The sequence below is a fragment of the Cyprinodon variegatus genome, unplaced genomic scaffold, assembly GCF_000732505.1.
Source record: "Cyprinodon variegatus isolate N-32 unplaced genomic scaffold, C_variegatus-1.0 Scaffold652, whole genome shotgun sequence".
Classification (NCBI taxonomy): domain Eukaryota; kingdom Metazoa; phylum Chordata; class Actinopteri; order Cyprinodontiformes; family Cyprinodontidae; genus Cyprinodon; species Cyprinodon variegatus.
In genome coordinates, this window is record NW_015151105.1 from 374,041 (window position 1) to 392,331 (window position 18,291).

Genomic DNA, 18,291 nt, shown 5'->3' on the forward strand with positions numbered 1-18,291 from the left:
AGGGAGCAGAAATGCTAAAACTTACTGTGAAATATCCACCCCCATTTTCATAAATAATTATATAGAAATACAATATCTCTTGCTGCAGCAACGGCGTTGGCTGTATCACGTATATCTAATCCAGTTGATTTTTTAAGAGTGTACTATACTAAGCCCATAGAATATCAGGTTTGCGTGCCACTCGCAGGTGGTGGGGCAACTTTCGAGTTGTCTAGATGCGAGTCGACACAGCTAACTTAAGTGGACTTGTCAACAAGTTGACTTTTTGGTGAATACCCTAATTCCTTCTGCTGCTAATCTAATCTGATATTATTTATCATATACTTTTCACTAACCAGAGGAGGTAAATGAAAATGTGAATAGCTTTGATGTTTTCTTAGATATTTAAAATTATTTTACAATGATTACAATAAATTATTGTAATGGGTTAAATTAGTGAACCATCGTACAGAAAAGAGCTAATAAGCAGTAACGTCTACTTTTAGATCAGGTTGATAGAGATCTTTGGATGGTGGACATATTCCTGTCCTTGCACTTTTAGGGTCAGCTTTTCTCTGCCTCAGATTATTGAGTAAGGTTTAGGTTACGGTCGCTATAAAAGCAGCTAAAACGGATGTAATTTATTGTAATTAACACAGATGGCAAATATAATGGTAATAACGGAAAACTATACTAAATTTCATTGGTTCATTGAAATGCACATGTTGTGTATACATGACAAAATTTGGACAATTAAAAGCCTACTTAGATTTATGCTTATATGGATGATTAAATATAGTTTTACTGGTGATTAAGACTGTATATAAGCCTTTCATATCAATGATTATTAATTAGTGTTTAGATTACCTATTTGAAATAAGGTCCAGGAAAAACTGTAACTCTAACCCTTTTATATTGGTCAGGCAAGGCAAGGCAAGGCGAGGCAAATTTATTTGTATAGCACATTTCACGCCTTGGGGAACGCCTTGGGGTTCCTCCTGAAGAGCTGGAAGAAGTGGCTGGGGAGAGGGAAGTCTGGGCCTCCCTTATTAAGCTGCTGCCCCCACGACCCGACGCCGGATAAGCGGAGGAAGATGAATGGATGGATGGATGGATGGCACATTTCAGTACAAAGCCAATGCAAAGTGCTTTACATGATTAAAATTTAGGAAAATAAAACAGAATCAAAGCAAATAGGCAAAAAAAAATAAAATCAAAAAAATGCAGAATCAAAAAAGAACAGTTGGATTAAAGAAAATAAAAAAGTTGAACTAATGATGTATCAGTCCTAATACCAACCTAGCCTAGTCTGGATGTGAGAGTTTTAGAGGCTAAATCCTTTCCTCTGCATACATCCCGTAGAATACTCTTTGTTTATGAACCGTAGTACCGTGAATTATTAAAAATGTCATCAGACATATTTTCTACTGATATTGATCAGATGTTTAATCACAATATAAATTGATATGGATTTAATACCCAGCCTTATTGGTGATATGGTTTATAATATTTCAGACATCTTACCTTAATAACCACAAGGATATCTCATTTTTGCATCGCAAATTGGTGCTACTGTGAATGCTACTCTTCAAAAAGAAGACTGTGACCTAATAACAAATGTACCTATAACACAAATATCCAAATAAGTTTCTGCATTCTTCTGTATTCTAATAAGTTAGTTTTACACAATGCCTGAAATTCTGCTTAGAGAGCAAATTTAGGTGCTTGGTGAGGGGAGGAAGCAATGTAGGAGAAGGCGGCTTGTATTATTTGAACTTCATTATATGTGACAGACAGCACAAAATTGATGGAGGAGCGGGTTCCTATCATTGCTCTGCATTAAAACCTCTGCCGTGAATTAATGTACTATTCCTGATCCAGTAATTAACAATCATTCAGGGGCCATATCCCTTTTCAAGTAATCACTAATTGCAATAAGAATTTCAGATTCTAGTTAGGGCAAGATTACCGACGAGGATGCATTGCAAATCAGCCAACAGTTCTAATTAAGCTCCGATTCTTTCCCATTTGCTGTGCCTCAGCCCTTTGTGAGCACGTACAATGTGGAGTTTGTTTCCACGGTCTAACAAAAGACAAATATTATCAGAATGCTGCAGATAGAGAAATGCACTGCAACCAAAGAAAACCTTTTCTGCTTCTTGTATTTGCTGAAGATTAGCATATTTGGTTTACCTTCATTAGCACTTGTTTTTTCAAACCCTTATTTTTGCTGCTGTTTCTCTTGTTTGCTTGGATTTTGTTCAGTTTTTTTTCCGCTTAGGTATAAATGTGGAAACTTAAGCAATTGATCAAACGTGATAATATAGTTACACCCTTGATAGTATAATGTCAACTGTGTATATATTTTCATTAAATATTAAAAAAAGATTTAGTTTACTGTTCATTTTAATGAAAGAAAGCCCTCAGCTCACAAAAATTCCGCTTCTGTGTCCAAGTACATTTTATTATTTCAGTTTTAGTATGCTGACTTGACGTTTCCAAAATTACAAAAGAAGCAGGCTGTTGTTTTGACATAACATCAATGGAAATTTTATTTGAAGGATAGAAGATTAAACCAATACAAAAATATCTTTAGAAATACTTTTTATATAAGACAAGACTTACAATAGTGAAACACTTTCACACTTGGCTTTATTGTTGCGTCTTGAAAGATTGTTGTTCTCTACTTAAAAAACAATCTTCTTTTTTATATTTTTTATTAAAAAAGTCAATGTATAACATGGATGCATAACCACCTCATTTTATTTCAGTGTTAAATGCTGCTTAAAGTAATGGATTACAATTAAAAATGTCTCCAGATCTTTACTAGTTGTTGATTTTCCTTATTTGGGCCCTGCTGATTTTTAATTGGTTACCCCTGCAGTAGGGTTGGACACCTACAGTAACATTGAAACAACCTCAGACAGACAGACACCAACATGATGTGACCCATAGCTTACTGATATAACTGAGTTAGAATCCACCAGCTCCATTTTCAGGGCTTATCTTTGTTTTTTTAGATACCAGCTAAGGCTACCAGTACCCCAACCCTGTACTATTCCTCTCCCAACCTTATTAAACCTGTTAGAGGTTAAATTATGTTTAGGAGTCATTTATAGGTTTATATAAAGTGTTATTTGAAAAGAGATTGATCCAGCAAAATGAGCTGGTAAAAAGCTCTGAGGCGTTCAGAAAGTGCAGCAGTTCAGCTAATCTGATAACTCATCTGTGGGAGCATCAACCAGTGCTAGGTGAAGTTTGTCTAGCAGTGAACAAACTACCTTAAGCATCAAACATTAGTAAAATAAATAGTACTTTGTTACTGAGGCAGATGGCTTGCTGATTGTGTGGGTCACGACTTTTCTGATTTTCTTGTGTATTTGAAAAGCATGTAACAATTCATATATGTGCCAGAAATTTCTAGTAGGATTGCAAATATAAAGCCTGGAAGGCAAAGAAATTTCACCATGACACCTAGAAACTACAAAATAGTTAACTATGCTAACCAGTTAACATAGTAAACTTTTAAAAAAGGTAACTATGACTAGAAGTAAGTAACAATGTATTTCTATAGCACCTTTCGCAGATAAAGAGGGAAAGTTTGAAAGTAAAAAAATATATATATATATAGTATGGAGCCCAACATTCTAAATAAATTACTTAATTTTTATGTTAGTGCTGTAAACTCCAATCAGAGTTCATCTAAATGTTGCAAAGTTAAGATCAGTTCACAGTTTAGCAAGAATTTCGTGTTTTTTATTTCTTTTTCTGTTTTATCAAAGGCATTTTAAAAATAGAGCCATAATCATAACACCATGATACCGTTCTATTTTTGATTATCAGACCTTCAGAATTTCCTGCCAGCCCATGCCTACACTACATTTGGCACTTCCATCCTTCTCAATCCAATTTGCCTTGTTGCCATGATTCTCCCAATTCATCAATATCACAGACTGAATATTTTTATAGGGGGATTCGTAGACTGCCGTCCGGTGGGTTAGGATTAATTACCCACTCCTCCTCGTCCTCAACAACCCCACCTCACCATTCAAGTTAAAGATTCACAAAGGAAATAGCCCTTTTATGCAAATGAAATTGAATATGTCAGTCAGCGTAATTATGTGAGCCGAGCTGTCTTTGGCTCGGGGTCCAAGGCAAAAAAAGAAAAGAAAAAAAAGGATGCAGACGAAAAGTGAGTTTATTACTATACTGCGCAGTCTTTGATTCATGCTCTCTGTAATGGCTTGGCAGATCAAATATTAGTTCATTTTGGATTCTGAATGACTTGAAATGTGTTGGCCATTGTGCAGGAAAAGCCAGAACCTAAGCTTTGTGAGATCACTTAAATCAGATATTTGGCTGTAGGTTAAGGCGATGTTGAACAAGTCAGTAATAAATGCACATCTGCACTGGCTGCTGGGTAAAGCTGTACTGAAAGGAAAAATGTGACGTCGTCATAGTTTTTGGCAGCAAAGTTTGCTGGAGTTCAGAAGAGGTTAAATTACATCAGGTACAGGAAAAAGCTTTTAGGGAGGCAAATATCCTGAGTCTGCAGCAGTGACCTCCTGGTGTTTTTTATTATTATTATTTTGTTCTAACTGAAGTTTTTTGCCCTTTTTTATATATATATATTTATATATATATATATATATAAGTTCCTTGAGACAACATGTGTTGTATATAAATAGGACTGTGGTTTTTCAGTCCAACTGTGCATCACCTCATACCTACCTACCTACCTACCTACCGGGAAGGGTTCATACTTGCTTAGACAGGAATATGCATTACTCTACTGTAAGGACTCATTACTCAAATAGTTATCTAAATGAATAAAGTTGCACATAAAAGGTTGTTTTTTTGGTCAGAACAAGTGTTATACTCTGTCCTTTTGTCAAAAGTTTAAAAAGCCAACATTGATCAGACCTAAAGTAAATTAATATAAGTTGTACTTATAAAATAGTAATTTAGTCATGAAATACCAGTTGTTAAAGTCTAGCCTCTCAAAACCCACCGGGTCGCCGGCGACCCGGTGCAACACGTTTAAAACTAATTACTCAGAAAGCTTTAAATCTACTCTGCTGCACAGTGCAGTCTTTCAATTTCCAATTCTACTTTTTTTCCTTCTAAGTGTGCTGACTCGTAATCTTAGAAAATCATTCTCTAGACTTTTTGAAATTTGATTTTGGAATTTAACTGAGAAACAGGAGATATATTCTTAATCATGTGCTGCTCTAAAATGTTTTTACCGTAGTAGCATAAAAAATATTAATCGGGCAACGTTCCCTTGATCAGTTCTGACCAATGAGCAGAGACTCAACCAAAAAAAATCAGGACTTACTTAATTTCTGGTAAAGCGTGTGATTTCATTTTCCTTAGTTAAAATCAAGCAAAGGTTACGGACATTAATGAAGACAATTCTAAAGTTCCCTTTTTCCTGACACATTTAACAACCTTAATCAACTAACTAATTGAGAACTTTTCTTCTGTTTTGGAAACAGTTAAATTCTATTGTTGAATTAAACAAGCATTACCCAAAGGTCCTAGATCTTAAATTAGCAGGTTAGAAGTCAAAGAAAGGTCAGAAATTGATGTTGAAGCCTGATTTCTGCTTGTATTTAGCCAACAGTAGCCTGGTTACAAGTAACAGAATTTTGAAACCACCCCATAAGTCCTTTAACAATCTTTTTTCCCCAAGTGTCTATGATGCCAAATTATAAAGATGACACTCATCAGAGGAACTGTGGGAGTGCTCTGATGAGCTCCCCCTTTTTCTGTGAACAAAGAATGATCAAGGTTATGTAATGACCTCCAGGGAGGGCATTCGCAGACTCTTGTCACCAGCCTTTTAACTTGTTACAGGCTTTACGCTTCTCATTTGTTTGCCGGCAGCAGCTTAGCAGCGGATTAGCAGGTTCCCAGCTGCAGTATTAATTAATGCAGCTTATGGTTACCTCTCAGAGGAGATGTGCACGTGTGGCTTAGGTGAGAGGAGCTTCTTTCAGTTTGGACTCATTCTGCGAAACAAAGCCTGCACACTATTCTAAGTGATAGTCCATGTTAATGAAATTAATTTCTGGTGAGATTAGAGGAATTATAGTCATATAAAGGGGAGCTGCAATTTAGCTGTGATGTCATCTTTAAAGACAGTTTAAAAAAAAGAATCTGGGTTCTGGAGCACAATCTGTTTATGGATTGCAAAATTTTTTTTTTTTTTTCACGGGCCATATCTTATTGCTTGCTGTCACGCTTCTAGTCATGGCATTGTTGGAACAAAGACGAGGTTTCAATCAGCCTCCATCTACCTGAAGCCATACGAGGAGTCTCCCAAAATTGATGTTTGTCAGCAGCAGACCTAAAATGACTGCATGATGGCGATATCAGCGGCCGTGTCTTTGAAAACACCATTACCTTCACGTCACGCCTCAATCACTCCCCATTGTGTGATGACTGTAAACCCCCCACCCAAGCTCCACCACCCTCCACCCATCAGCCCACCCAAATAACCCCATTCCCCTCACCTCAAGCTCTGATCTCCCGTACACGCTGTAGAAGTCTATTACAACCAGCGTATGGAGACGCATCGAGCCGTAATGCATGGCCCTGGAGTAAAAACAGCCCCGATAGCATATCAATTACCCATCAGCACCTTTTTGGTCGGATGCCAGTGTGTACTGCATCATGGCTAAGTCAAATTAGCTGGAAAGAAAATGCAGATTTTACCACGCACAACTATAATCTTGTAAACTGTTTTTCAAATCTTTAAGATGAATGATGGAGAAAGATTCTTTTTTTTTTTCTTTTTCTTGGGGGGTTTGTCTGAATGTATTCCAGAAAGTGTGCTGTGAAGAAATCAAGTGATTTCCCAGCCTCATTTTCCCAGTGGAAGCCCAACCTGTTTATCTGCCCTTTTTTGATTGCCGGCCACACATCCTTATGTCACCCCTACGAATCCTGCGGGTTCATTTGTCCCCCAATCACACTACTGCCTGTCATTGCTTTTCAAGCAATGCATCTTAAAAAAAGGTTTCGGGTGGAAAATCAGTTTACACATGGTCACACAGGCAGTAGAACGGACACAAAGACATGTCATCATCACATATACAGATGAGGTGACTCAGACAGTTGGCATTACTGCAGTGTGCGGCCCACTGAAGTGATTGATAAAAGGGGAGCAGTTGTTTCGCAAATGGAGCTTCACCAACCACCAAAGCTAAGGATTAATACAAGTTTATTTCATCCCTATACAAGGTCATTCAAACAGAAAAATAAAGAACTAAAGGAAAGACTTAAAAGGGTACATTAAACATCTCGATGTAAGCAGCTGTTAACAGATGTTCAAAAAAAAGACCTGTACAAAAAATAATTGAGTTTTCTGGGAAAGCTACAGTGAAAAGAAATGTTGGTCTCAGTTTAAAGGAATCAACAGTTTCTGCACATCGAAGGTAATTTTGGAGTCTGCTCCAGGAGTCAGGAGCATGAAAATTAAACAGTGCCACCTTTTACTTTGACTCTGGTCAAGGGAACATTCACAAAACATGTCTTAGATAAGCTTTTTTTGTCCACATGGTTCATATCTGACTGGCAAATGTGAAATCTATTTATTCAGTCTGTCAATCAGTATGTGATGACATAATTTGGTCAAACCAGAACAATGGTTATACATGCATAGCCGATGAGACGTATTGTACCCTAAAAGTTGGCATAGCAATATCAAGCACTGGATTGTTTTCTTACTCCTTGTAACATTTGTACAATTGATATAAGTTGAATTCAAGAATGATTTACATTTATTAGAATGTCATAGTCTTTTCAATAGTTGAATAAAAAGGTTAGCTTACCCATAAAGACTAAAGTAGAGCTGTTACTCTGTTGTGAAACTGTGTCAGTTCAACACTCATACTGGCACTCTCGTGCACATATATGATCAGTCTCATATACGCATATTTTATCTCAAAAATACTCTTCCAAGCCAAATGCCGTGATCAACAACTTTCTTCTTTTTAGCATTTGCTCAATAAGAAGAATCACTTGCTGTCTGCCCTTGCTTAACACACTTATTAACATTTTGCTGTTTCCTTCTCTTTCTATCTTTGTCTCTCCAGCACCGCCAAAGTTTTTAAGAACCCCCAATGACCAAACAGGCGTGCAGGGAGGCGTGGCGTCCTTCATCTGCCAAGCTACCGGAGACCCACGGCCGAAGATTGTGTGGAATAAGAAGGGGAAAAAAGTCAGCAACCAGAGATTTGAGGTATTAGGTCTATTGTTCTGATGTAAAATGCTCGACAAAATGGGAATGCCTCAGCCCCGCTCTGTTGGCTTTGCTTGCAAGACGATTCATTGTGCCAAGACCATTCGCTGCCACCACCACCCCACCCTTGAATTGCCACCACGCATTAGCGGACTCTAATAACCATGCTGACCCGGCTTTAGAGGATGCTTGAGTTTTAGCAAAAATGAAATGGTGCTAGATTTGTATTTGAATAAGTCACAAATGCAAAGCAATTGGACTGATAAGAAGAAAAGAAAACTTGTGGTGTGCCCTAGATCCTTACATTAGCGTCACGGCACATTTTTGAGCTTCATATAAAGTGAAAGAGAAAGCTGCACTTTCACTTGGAAGATTCTTTTGCTTTGTGGCATCTCTATCTAAATGCATATCCACCCCTCTATATTTGGGCTGAAGCTGTGATTTCTGGTCAGCTTTAATCCCCATTTGAGCTCAAGACCATCACAATACCATCCCAGAGCACTGATAAGATTTCTATTAATTTCTCTGACAGTCCTTCAGATCTCTTTTTGCTCCATAGTTGCTTTATTTATTAGCTCCCAAAGGACTAATGGAGCTCTGAAACTTCTTCCCACATCTTTTACGTGTCCCATACCCACAGAAATCCAATCTTATCAGAGTTCATCACGTTTGCATCGCACGTCGAACCGAATGCTAACACATTAGTTTCCATTCATCCACCCATCGCCCCATGGGGGCTCACTGGCTGCTACAATTTTGCACCCATTCAATCATGCACTGCCACCTCATCTTCTAACAAAAACCCATTTCCTTCTGGAAGCCCCACAACTTCCTTTCTAATTTGCTCTTTGGCCCAAACCCAGAAAGGAGGCTGTTTTTACCATCACCTGCTGACACCTGGATTGGCAACACTGCTTTAGCTTGGCCAGTAAAATGTTACAGAGTTTTGTTAACTAACATGCTCGGATATACTGTATACTTTGAAATTGTTGCAGGCCTCGGTGTGTTTGTGTGTGTGCGAATGCCTGTGTGTGGGAGTGAAAGTGGTCTCAGGCCTATTTTTTACTTGATTCTACCTCTATGCTTAAAAGAGTTTGAGTTATCACACAGATCATTCTTAAATCAGTGAGTATACAACACGTAGCATGCAACCATAGCTGAATAAGCTATAACAAACACCTGTTTGTGAAGCATTTTATGTGTTGTTCGTCCCAAAAAAAAAAGTTGGTCCTGTCTCTCGTACCACTACCTCACTTCATGGTAAAAATCGTCTGTAACCGATTACCAAACCACCGTTAACTGTTTGTGCTTGTTTTCTGTCTCATTGACACAATTCAGTGTGACGCATTAACCCTACAGGAGGCTGAATATTAGCTTTAAGAGTGGGCCAAATTCAGACTTAAGAGTAACTTTGCAACTAAACATTTAAGAAAATTACAATTATTCTGCCCCATTCTTTAAGTTAGTCAGCCACATTAGGTGTTTCACAAGTAATGCACTAGGTTACGTTCACAAAAAAAAAAAAAGTATTTAAATATATATATATTTACATATCTGGACTAGGCATGGGTCAATTACCTGTAACAATATATCTAGTTTTTAAATAGCAAACCCTGTTTCTTGACATTATCGCAAAGGATAATGTAAAAAAAAAAAAAGAGAAAATGCACAGGAGTGACCAGACTTTTTTTGAGGATATGTAAAGTATGCTCCTGCCCCTCTCCCACAAATTCCTCAAACAGCAATCTGGCTAGCTGCAAGTTAAAAAAAAGTGAAAGTTTAGTTACAAACTAAAGCAAATATGTTGTCTGGAGTACCATTGTCCTGCCCCTAATCACATTCCCTTTCTCTTTATAGAAGTAAATGTGTCAGTGAAAATCTGTTATTGTTTAAAATTATTTTGCAAATGGAGAAATTATAGTTTTTCCCAAGCATTTGGGTAATGTTGCCACTTTCTCTCCTGTTCGTGCCCAAAAAAACTTATCAACACTAACCTTGTTTTCTTTAAAGGTGACTGTTTGAAAACACTTCCTAATTTGGTTGAACATTAGACATTTCTTATATCTTTATTTTGTTTAGTAAAGTACTGCACATTTTTCCACATTTATAATTTACTGGTATCCAGTGAGCTAAAACCAGGCTATGAAGATTTTGAGCTAAAATAAAGATAAGTCTATAATTTTATTGGTTCTGGACTTTTTCTCTACTTTTAATTAGAATAGTATTACACCAACCCCCCTTGCTAGCTAGCAAAAAGCTAAAAAAACACATTTACCTTACCTCATCATACTACTCACAAATTATTCATCACAGTTATAAAGTAAAGCTAATTTGAAACTACTATAGACCACCACTATTAAAAAGGCTAACGCCATGTTTCTATATAAAAGAAAAGCAACCAAACTATATAACAGAGATAAATATAATGTTCAAGATGTACTGGATAACCAGTATTACATTTGATGATTCTTAATTTAACTTATTTGTGTAGAAACAATAGTTTCTACACGGCCTAAATGTAATAAGTTATTTTATTGTCATTAGGAATAAATGTTACTGCTTTATGTCATGTTCTACATTTTTCTATATCATGGTTACATTTTTCAATATTTCTTTACAATAAATACTATAAACCTTTATAATGTAATGTTATTAGACTGTTATACTGGCCCATGCCTAATCTGGCCAAAATAAATAGATTTCTTTATATTTAAAAGACTCAGCACCTACATAGATATTTAGGTGTTTTACATTTAGGCAGTAATACCATTAAATACCCCAAAATTTACAAAAACAGAATTAACAGTAAGGTAGACAAACGGCTATTTGTTTCATAGAATGCACACTTTGTCAGGAACCATCAGTGTTGTTGCCCTGTCTTTACCTTTATTTTATTTTTTACTTCTTTTTATTTTCTGTGGAAGGTCCCTCACGCGTTGTGAACAAAAAAATCTCCTTTAACATATCCTGTCTCTCGCACCTGCAGGTGATAGAGTTCGATGACGGCTCTGGCTCCGTCCTAAGAATTCAGCCATTACGCACGCCTCGAGATGAAGCCATTTACGAGTGCGTGGCCTCCAATAGTGTTGGAGAGACGAGCGCCACCACCAGGCTGACTGTTTTACGTGGTAGGTCTTTCTCTCAAAAGAGAGAAAAGAAAAGAACAAAGCAGTAGAGCACACACACACACCCCTTACACGCACTTCTCTCCATCTATAACAGGTAAGGTTCCATCTATCTGTATGGTTTCTTGTTTTTTACTCTTTGTCTCTGTGTTCGACTGAACCCTGCTTTCAAATCAGGCTTCACTCATGCTGTATTCCCTAACTTGATAATGCTTAGTCCATTAGCCTTGTAGCAGAGTAAGTTTTTGTTCCTAAGTGACTTAAGTCATTTGCATACTGATTCCTGACACAATAATTAAGATGCCAGTTAAATTATGCAAATAGTCATTCAATTCTTTTTTTGCCTGTGGAGGTTTAATAAAAAAAGCTCACCAATGATTTTCAAATCAGTCATTTTTCATCTCTGCATTTCAGCTTTGATATTAATTTGACCATTTATAAAAATAAACCATTCTTGTGCGATTAGCAGGCGCCCTGTTTGTTGTTGTTAGTGGTGTTCTACCGGCAGGTTGATTCAAGCTTTATCTTCTGGTCATCAGGGGCTGCTAAAACACACGCTTTAAAAATCAGAAAAGGTCAGGGCAAGAGTTTGATGGCAAATATAAAGCTGGATGACTGCGTCTCCATTTTAAAATGAGCTCTAGATCAAATTTAATCTCGATTACAAACAGCATTCCTTTTAAAGGCAAATTGGTTGGAGCCCTGGACTCAAAAGGCAGTCTAATATCTCTCTAAAACATGGCTTGTTTGGGTTGTGAATGGAGAAAATAGCTTTGGAGTAATGATAAAAAAGGGGATTGGGCTGTTTGAATGAGGTGTGCTCCATTATGTTCTGCAATTACACAACACAGAAAATGAGTTTCTATTAAAAGAGGTGCTTCTAACCTATAAAAAAAAAGCTAGCTGTGCGACTCTCTGAAGGCCCACCACCACCACGAACCCCCCTCCTTTGCTTCTTATCTCAACCAGTGAGCCACCAAAAGGCCCTTTGCACAGTCTCCAGGGGCCGATTGAAAGAGAAAGGTGGGCCTATTCACATGCGGCTCTCTCCTGTTTTCTCAGAGTGCACGCTGTGTGTGCAGGTGTGCTCCCATGCAATACCTCACACAATTCTTTTTCCCTTTCACTTTCACTCTGTCTTTATCTCTGCATTTCCCCTACTCTCTCAACACCCCCACCCCCATACACACACACACACCAGCAGCAGCAGATAGGTGAGGGACGATAGAAGCTGCTCTTCCTGACTTCACAGCCTAGCATTAGCATGTTTATTACGATTTCCATTTTGCTCTTCTGCTTTTTCTCCTATTCCATCAATGTATTGAGGGTGAGTAGAGACCCATTGGCAACCAAAAAAATAGAAAAACAGCAGAAAGCTTTTTTTTTATTCCCTCCTCCTCTTCTTCTTTGTGCAAATACTAATCTGGGCTCCATTACATTACCTCCCACATATAAAAAATCCCATGATTCAGATAATAATGTACTTTTTTTTTTTTTTTGTAAATGTACTTAATTTTTACTGCACACAACACCACTTGTAGAAATATTGTTAAATAATTTTGTTATACTAGTGATGGGATGCATTTAAACAAAATAAAATCAGCTAAATCACAGAATTATTGAGTTAGTAGCAAGCCACAACATTAATCAGAGCTTGACTTGAAATAAAATGAATTTTAAGATTTCTTATTGTTATAAAATTTGTATAAACCCAAATTAGTGCGGGGATTGTTGGCTGAAGGACATAGCAACCTGGCCTAACAGGAGCTTTAAACTTAAAAGAATGATGTAGAATAATGTTCATATGCACTTTATTTATGATCAGCACATCTAAGGTATTTTAAAGAGCCATCTGAGGTATGACTCCAACAGCTTTTTTTTACATCTGCAGAGTTGAGCTACTCTGATTAAGCTATGGTTTTGGTCATATTGGATGGAGAGCATTTGAAATAAGTAATTTGTAGTCTAATTCTAGATTATTTGCATAATTTACATTTGGACCATTTTAAAAACATAGTGATTTAAACCACCTTGGATCTCTGACTTTTAAAGTTGCTGTGTTTCTGAAAGGTGAACCCCATTTCCAGTCTAAAGTCTACTGCAGCCTCTCATAAGTCTATTTTTTGTGTTGTTCCAAATTAAGACCCATCCTTTTCCCTAACAACTCTGAACAGCTTTCCTGTCTATGTTGAAGAGAAGCTTTTACACAGCATGATGCTGTCACAGCCACATTTTTACTGTGGCACTGATGATGTGCAGTCTTATTTTCCTGCAATCTACACTTGTATTCATGCAAAATATGAAATATATGAACTGGAATTAGATTTTAAAGACACAAAATATTCCAGTTTATGCTGTCACAGCATTTTCTGCAAAAACGTATTTGTTTTTTAAGTTATGCAAAAAAAAAAAAATAAAAAACGTTGCCCGCAGCAATTCTATGAAAGTTGTTTTTCTATTTGTTTCGTCACCAAAAAGTGTAAAATAAAACCCTGATGCCTGGATTAGGCTCTAGCCAAGGTCAAAGCTAGGCACAAAGTCTAGTAAGGGAAAGATATTGTATGATTAGAAAAAAACTTGAACAAATTACTCAAAAGTATTTATGCATTATTTCGAAGGCCAAAAAACCTTAGTCTATCCAAAAAATACTATTTGCACAGCATTAGACTGAGCGAGCACTGCTGGTATTTAATAGCATAATCTGCCATATTCTCTGTAATTTTGGCTATTTTTATAAAAGGGGGGGGGGGACTTCCAAAGGAGTGTGTTTCACAAGATTGAAAAAATAAACAAGTCTAGCAAATAAAGAGAAGTGTTCTTATTCCCAGCCTAATACATATAAAGTGACAGTTCACTTAGTTCATTTAGGCTTCAATGGTCTGTGGAAACTACTGCAAAGCATCTGTTTTGGGTAGTTCGTTGTTGGGGGTAAATCTAATCGTAATCCTACAAAGGAAAACTACATTTGTTGCAATTGTGACGTTAGGAAGAGAAAGGGGACTGGAGGTGACGGGGAGAGTCGTTAGGGGGGAATTTAGTATTCGGATGGGTCTCCAACTTGATGGGAACTGCCATTAGTAATGAACTTCCAGGCTTGGAGAGGTGATTTGCATGGAAGGCGAACCCTAAACTGTAATGATGTTCTGAGTCAAATCTGCCAGGCCACGCTATGAGATACAGGTTGGCTTATTTCCCTTTTTTTCTTATTATTCAGCTCTTCATTTTGATTAACTGTGAGCTGACCAGACTCCCTTATGACTTGAGTCTTTAAATGTAACTCGTCTAGATTTTCTGGCTAATTCCACATGACATAGAAAATGGTTAAAAATGAAGATACGTGTCATTGCTGCAAAGCAATTCCGGTTATGTTTTTTCTGATGTCATTTATAAGCACAGCTCCAGAAGACACTATCGCCATATTTGCATATACATGAGTACGCCTGCTGAGCTTGTAACAATAGTATCAGCATACAGTATTAGCACAGCTGGAAATCTATTAACTATCTTGCAAGAAACAAACTTAGGAAAATGTGGTCGTGACACTTTTTCTGGGTTCCAGTCTCTCCGCTAATAGTTCCAGCAGAATGATGTGTTCGTTTGAGTGCTGCAGTTCATGATTCTGGCATGATTAAGGATTTATGCTGCATCTTCATAGTCCCATTATGCTGTCAACAGCTATTTCCTGTTGCCCCGCACACAAGCCAACAAACTTATGCAGCTGTGCTCAACTTGACAGTAGGAGCGGAAAATGGGAAGCTGCTCTCCTGTGACGGGAAAACAGAAAGCATCATTTCCATTTGTATGGAATGGTGCGACGGCGCGGTCAGAGTTCTGTAGTTGCAACAAATGCTTTGCCTCTCAGTAAAAAAACCTGCTACATGATCAGTTATTACTTAGATGCAATAGATGCACTCCACTTCCTTTTGCCATTTTGGTTAGAGTAACGTTCTTTCACTCAGTAAAAATACATTTTCAATACGCAAACTCCTAACGAATATATATGAGTTGTTTACCATACTGATATTGTCAAAACGCCCCAATTCTGTATTTTGATTTTTTTTTATCTAAACAGTGATCATATTTTAACATCTTTTAAAAGGATTTATGTTGTATTTTTCATCATGCAAAAAAAAAAAAAGCCATCAAAATAGTAAATACACCCCAAGGTCGAGCAGCTTGTAGAAACATCGGTAGTTGGAAAGCTCAAAGTATTTATGAATATTTCTTGTCACTTACTGTGTTGTGCAGCTATTTTTTCCTGCACTTCTGGGGCGTTTAGCATTATTGTCTTTTTGATGTTTCAGTGTCAGCCAATGGTTTGCCTCATGTTAGACTCTTTGGTGTGCAGATTCCTTCACAGACAAATTTAGGGCTAAAAGTTCCCTTGGTGGCGTGTCTAACCGGCTCCAATCAATAAGTTGGGATGAGGTTTTTGTGGTGAAATGCTCTATTTTGTCTTATTTAGTCCACATGATATTTTTGGAGAGTTTTGATGGTTCATTGATTGGTTACACAAAATTTCGGAGCAACTGTTCCAGGCAATTCATAATTGTTCTGTCTTTATCTGACGTCGCTCTTGAGGACATTCATATTAAATATGTTAACCAAAAATGTGACTTTTTATTATTTTTGGGGAGAATTTGTTTCTATGTCTTCTATGTCTTCTTCTTAAAGCTCTAGAATTGAAAGAGTGAATACTATCCTTTTGCAATGATGGTAAATTGTGTTAAAAATGTAAATTCTCCAATAAAACCCAATAAACCCGGGTCCGACAAATATAAAGAAATAGTCAGACGTTACCATTAGCGGTAATAATATTAGGTACTTAATTTGCCTCCTTGGAGCCTCTGCTAACAAGCACAGAGTGTAAGATGATGAAGAACCTGCTCAAACGGCTTAGGAAGATAAATGCTGTGTCAGCTGTCTCAGGGAGTCAGAGCAAATGTAGCATCCAGAAAGAAGCGAGTGACCATTGTTAAATTACTGTGTTCACGATCAGTGGCTTGCAAAAAAGGAGTTAGCCAGCAGCTACTGTACTATTCCCTGGTTTAGTGGCAGAAACCCGGTAAATGGCAAGACATGAGCTGCCGTGTGGAACATTCAATTTTCTTCTGGGAACGGCTTTAATGTAAAAAGAAAAAAAAATATTTCCTTTTCTACCTTCCTTAAAGATTTTTTTTTTCAGCAGTTATGGCACTTTCATCCTACAGAATCTTGAACTAATGAGTGAGAAGAGCTTTAATGCATTGTGTGCAAATTCGGTGTCTGTGCACCTTAGTATGCTGAGAAATAAAGCGAGTGAGTGAGAACGTCTCACAGAAACACAGTGTATTATCATCATGTCCATTAAACGTTTCATAAAATATAAAGCAATTGAAAAGATTAAATGTCCCCACAAAAATTGATCTTCAAAGAAAAAAAAAATGTATCCACCACCAAACCTTTCTGTTTAATCACAAAAGCAAATCGGTATCTAAATAGTATGCAGGATGATTTAAAACGCTACCACAGCCAGCAAGATGGATGTTAGCGTTAACAGTCTGCATAGTGTGTGAGAAAACATCTGCTGGAGCCTGTTAGGCATTTTAACTTCACTCTGACTGTGATAGATAATGCTGCTGCTGTCGTAGCTCTATGCTCACTTTAATAAAAGTGAAAGGCATCCAGAAATAATAAATATTGATTCTGACAAATGAGGTATGTGTTCTCTCATGCTTGTTGCAGATAGATTGCCCGTCTTTGCTGCAGAAAAGAAATGAGGAATTTTATGGCAGAAATATCTTTGATTTAGATTTAGTGTAACAAAATATAGAGATTTGATTCTTCTTTATTATAATTGTGGAGCCTATAATCATATCCACAACGTACTTCTACATAACAATTGCTCTAAAATCTCTGATATGGTTTGCAACAGGCTGGAGCTAATGTTAGAATTCAGTAATGCACACAAAATGGACTTGAAATTTTATAGGCTTATTAAATGGAAATCATATCCAGAGTCACTCCCACACATATGGCCAAAAGTTGCCCTTCACTGTGTCCGGACTTGCTCAGACAGGCATCCTCATCAACCTTGATTGCTAATAAAAAACTAATAAACAGAAAACGATCCAGCTCACTTGATGCATGTTAAACTCTTATTGTGTGAAATATTACATTTCAACCCATAAAGCAGACAATAAAGCTGGAAAACTTTTCTAAAGAAAGAGGCTCTGGGCAAACTGTGCCAGTTTTATTATGCTTTCTGAATGCATTTGAAAAACTTTATCATTGAGAGATTACAATACCAAGTTGTATTACAACTCCCTGCCTACATTTTTTTGTATTTATTGTTGTTCCTACTTGCCAATGGAAAAGCAACTATAACTGCTGAATCCTTGTAAAACACTTAAAGTTTTAATTACAAAAAGCTTTTATTTTACTCTTATCTTTATCTCTTAATAAATGTTGATTATTTGCTCTCACCAAATGCTAATTTAACCTATTTAATGAAGCTGTTTTCAACCAGAAACTTGTGAGCCAGACGGGACTCAGCTTCTTTCTGAAATACTTTTTGGCAAAAGTTGATACATTTTCCTGGAAGAGTATTTCTTTGCCTAAGGAAACACAAGGTCATAGAATCAGTAGTGTGTACGAGCTGGAGCCAGGTAGTCAAGGGGTTGCTAATATTAGTGGCTTTGATCTTAGCGGCACTCCAAAGTAATTTTCTACTAGATTAACTGGATACTGCAGGGTCATCCTTAATGCATCTAATGATCTTGAGAAACTTCTCAAGCTATCTACGGGTGCTTGCTAATTAGATCCAAACAACTTTGTTGGAAGGAGATACAGCAGGAAGGGTGTGATTAGCTCTTTGACTGAAAAAGAAGAAACATTGTTACAGTAGGTATTCTGGTTTAGCTTTGGATTAAATAAAAAATCTCAAAATGTGTGGCACTG

At 37.1% G+C, this 18,291-nt stretch overlaps 1 protein-coding gene across 41 annotated transcripts in view; it reads left to right on the plus strand.

Moving 5' to 3' along the window:
• ptprd (protein tyrosine phosphatase, receptor type D) overlaps positions 1-18,291 on the plus strand; it is a 420,350-nt gene that overhangs the window by 308,592 nt on the left and 93,467 nt on the right. For 22 of the 41 annotated variants that reach the window (XM_015393640.1, XM_015393643.1, XM_015393645.1 and 19 more), the window contains exons 3-4: positions 8,082-8,227; positions 11,214-11,355. In XM_015393640.1, the coding sequence (XP_015249126.1) occupies positions 8,082-8,227; positions 11,214-11,355 (288 nt within the window). Of the gene's footprint in view, positions 1-8,081; positions 8,231-11,213; positions 11,356-18,291 lie in introns of all 41 variants that reach the window. The other 19 variants (XM_015393658.1, XM_015393659.1, XM_015393660.1 and 16 more) reach the window with 1 other exon arrangement.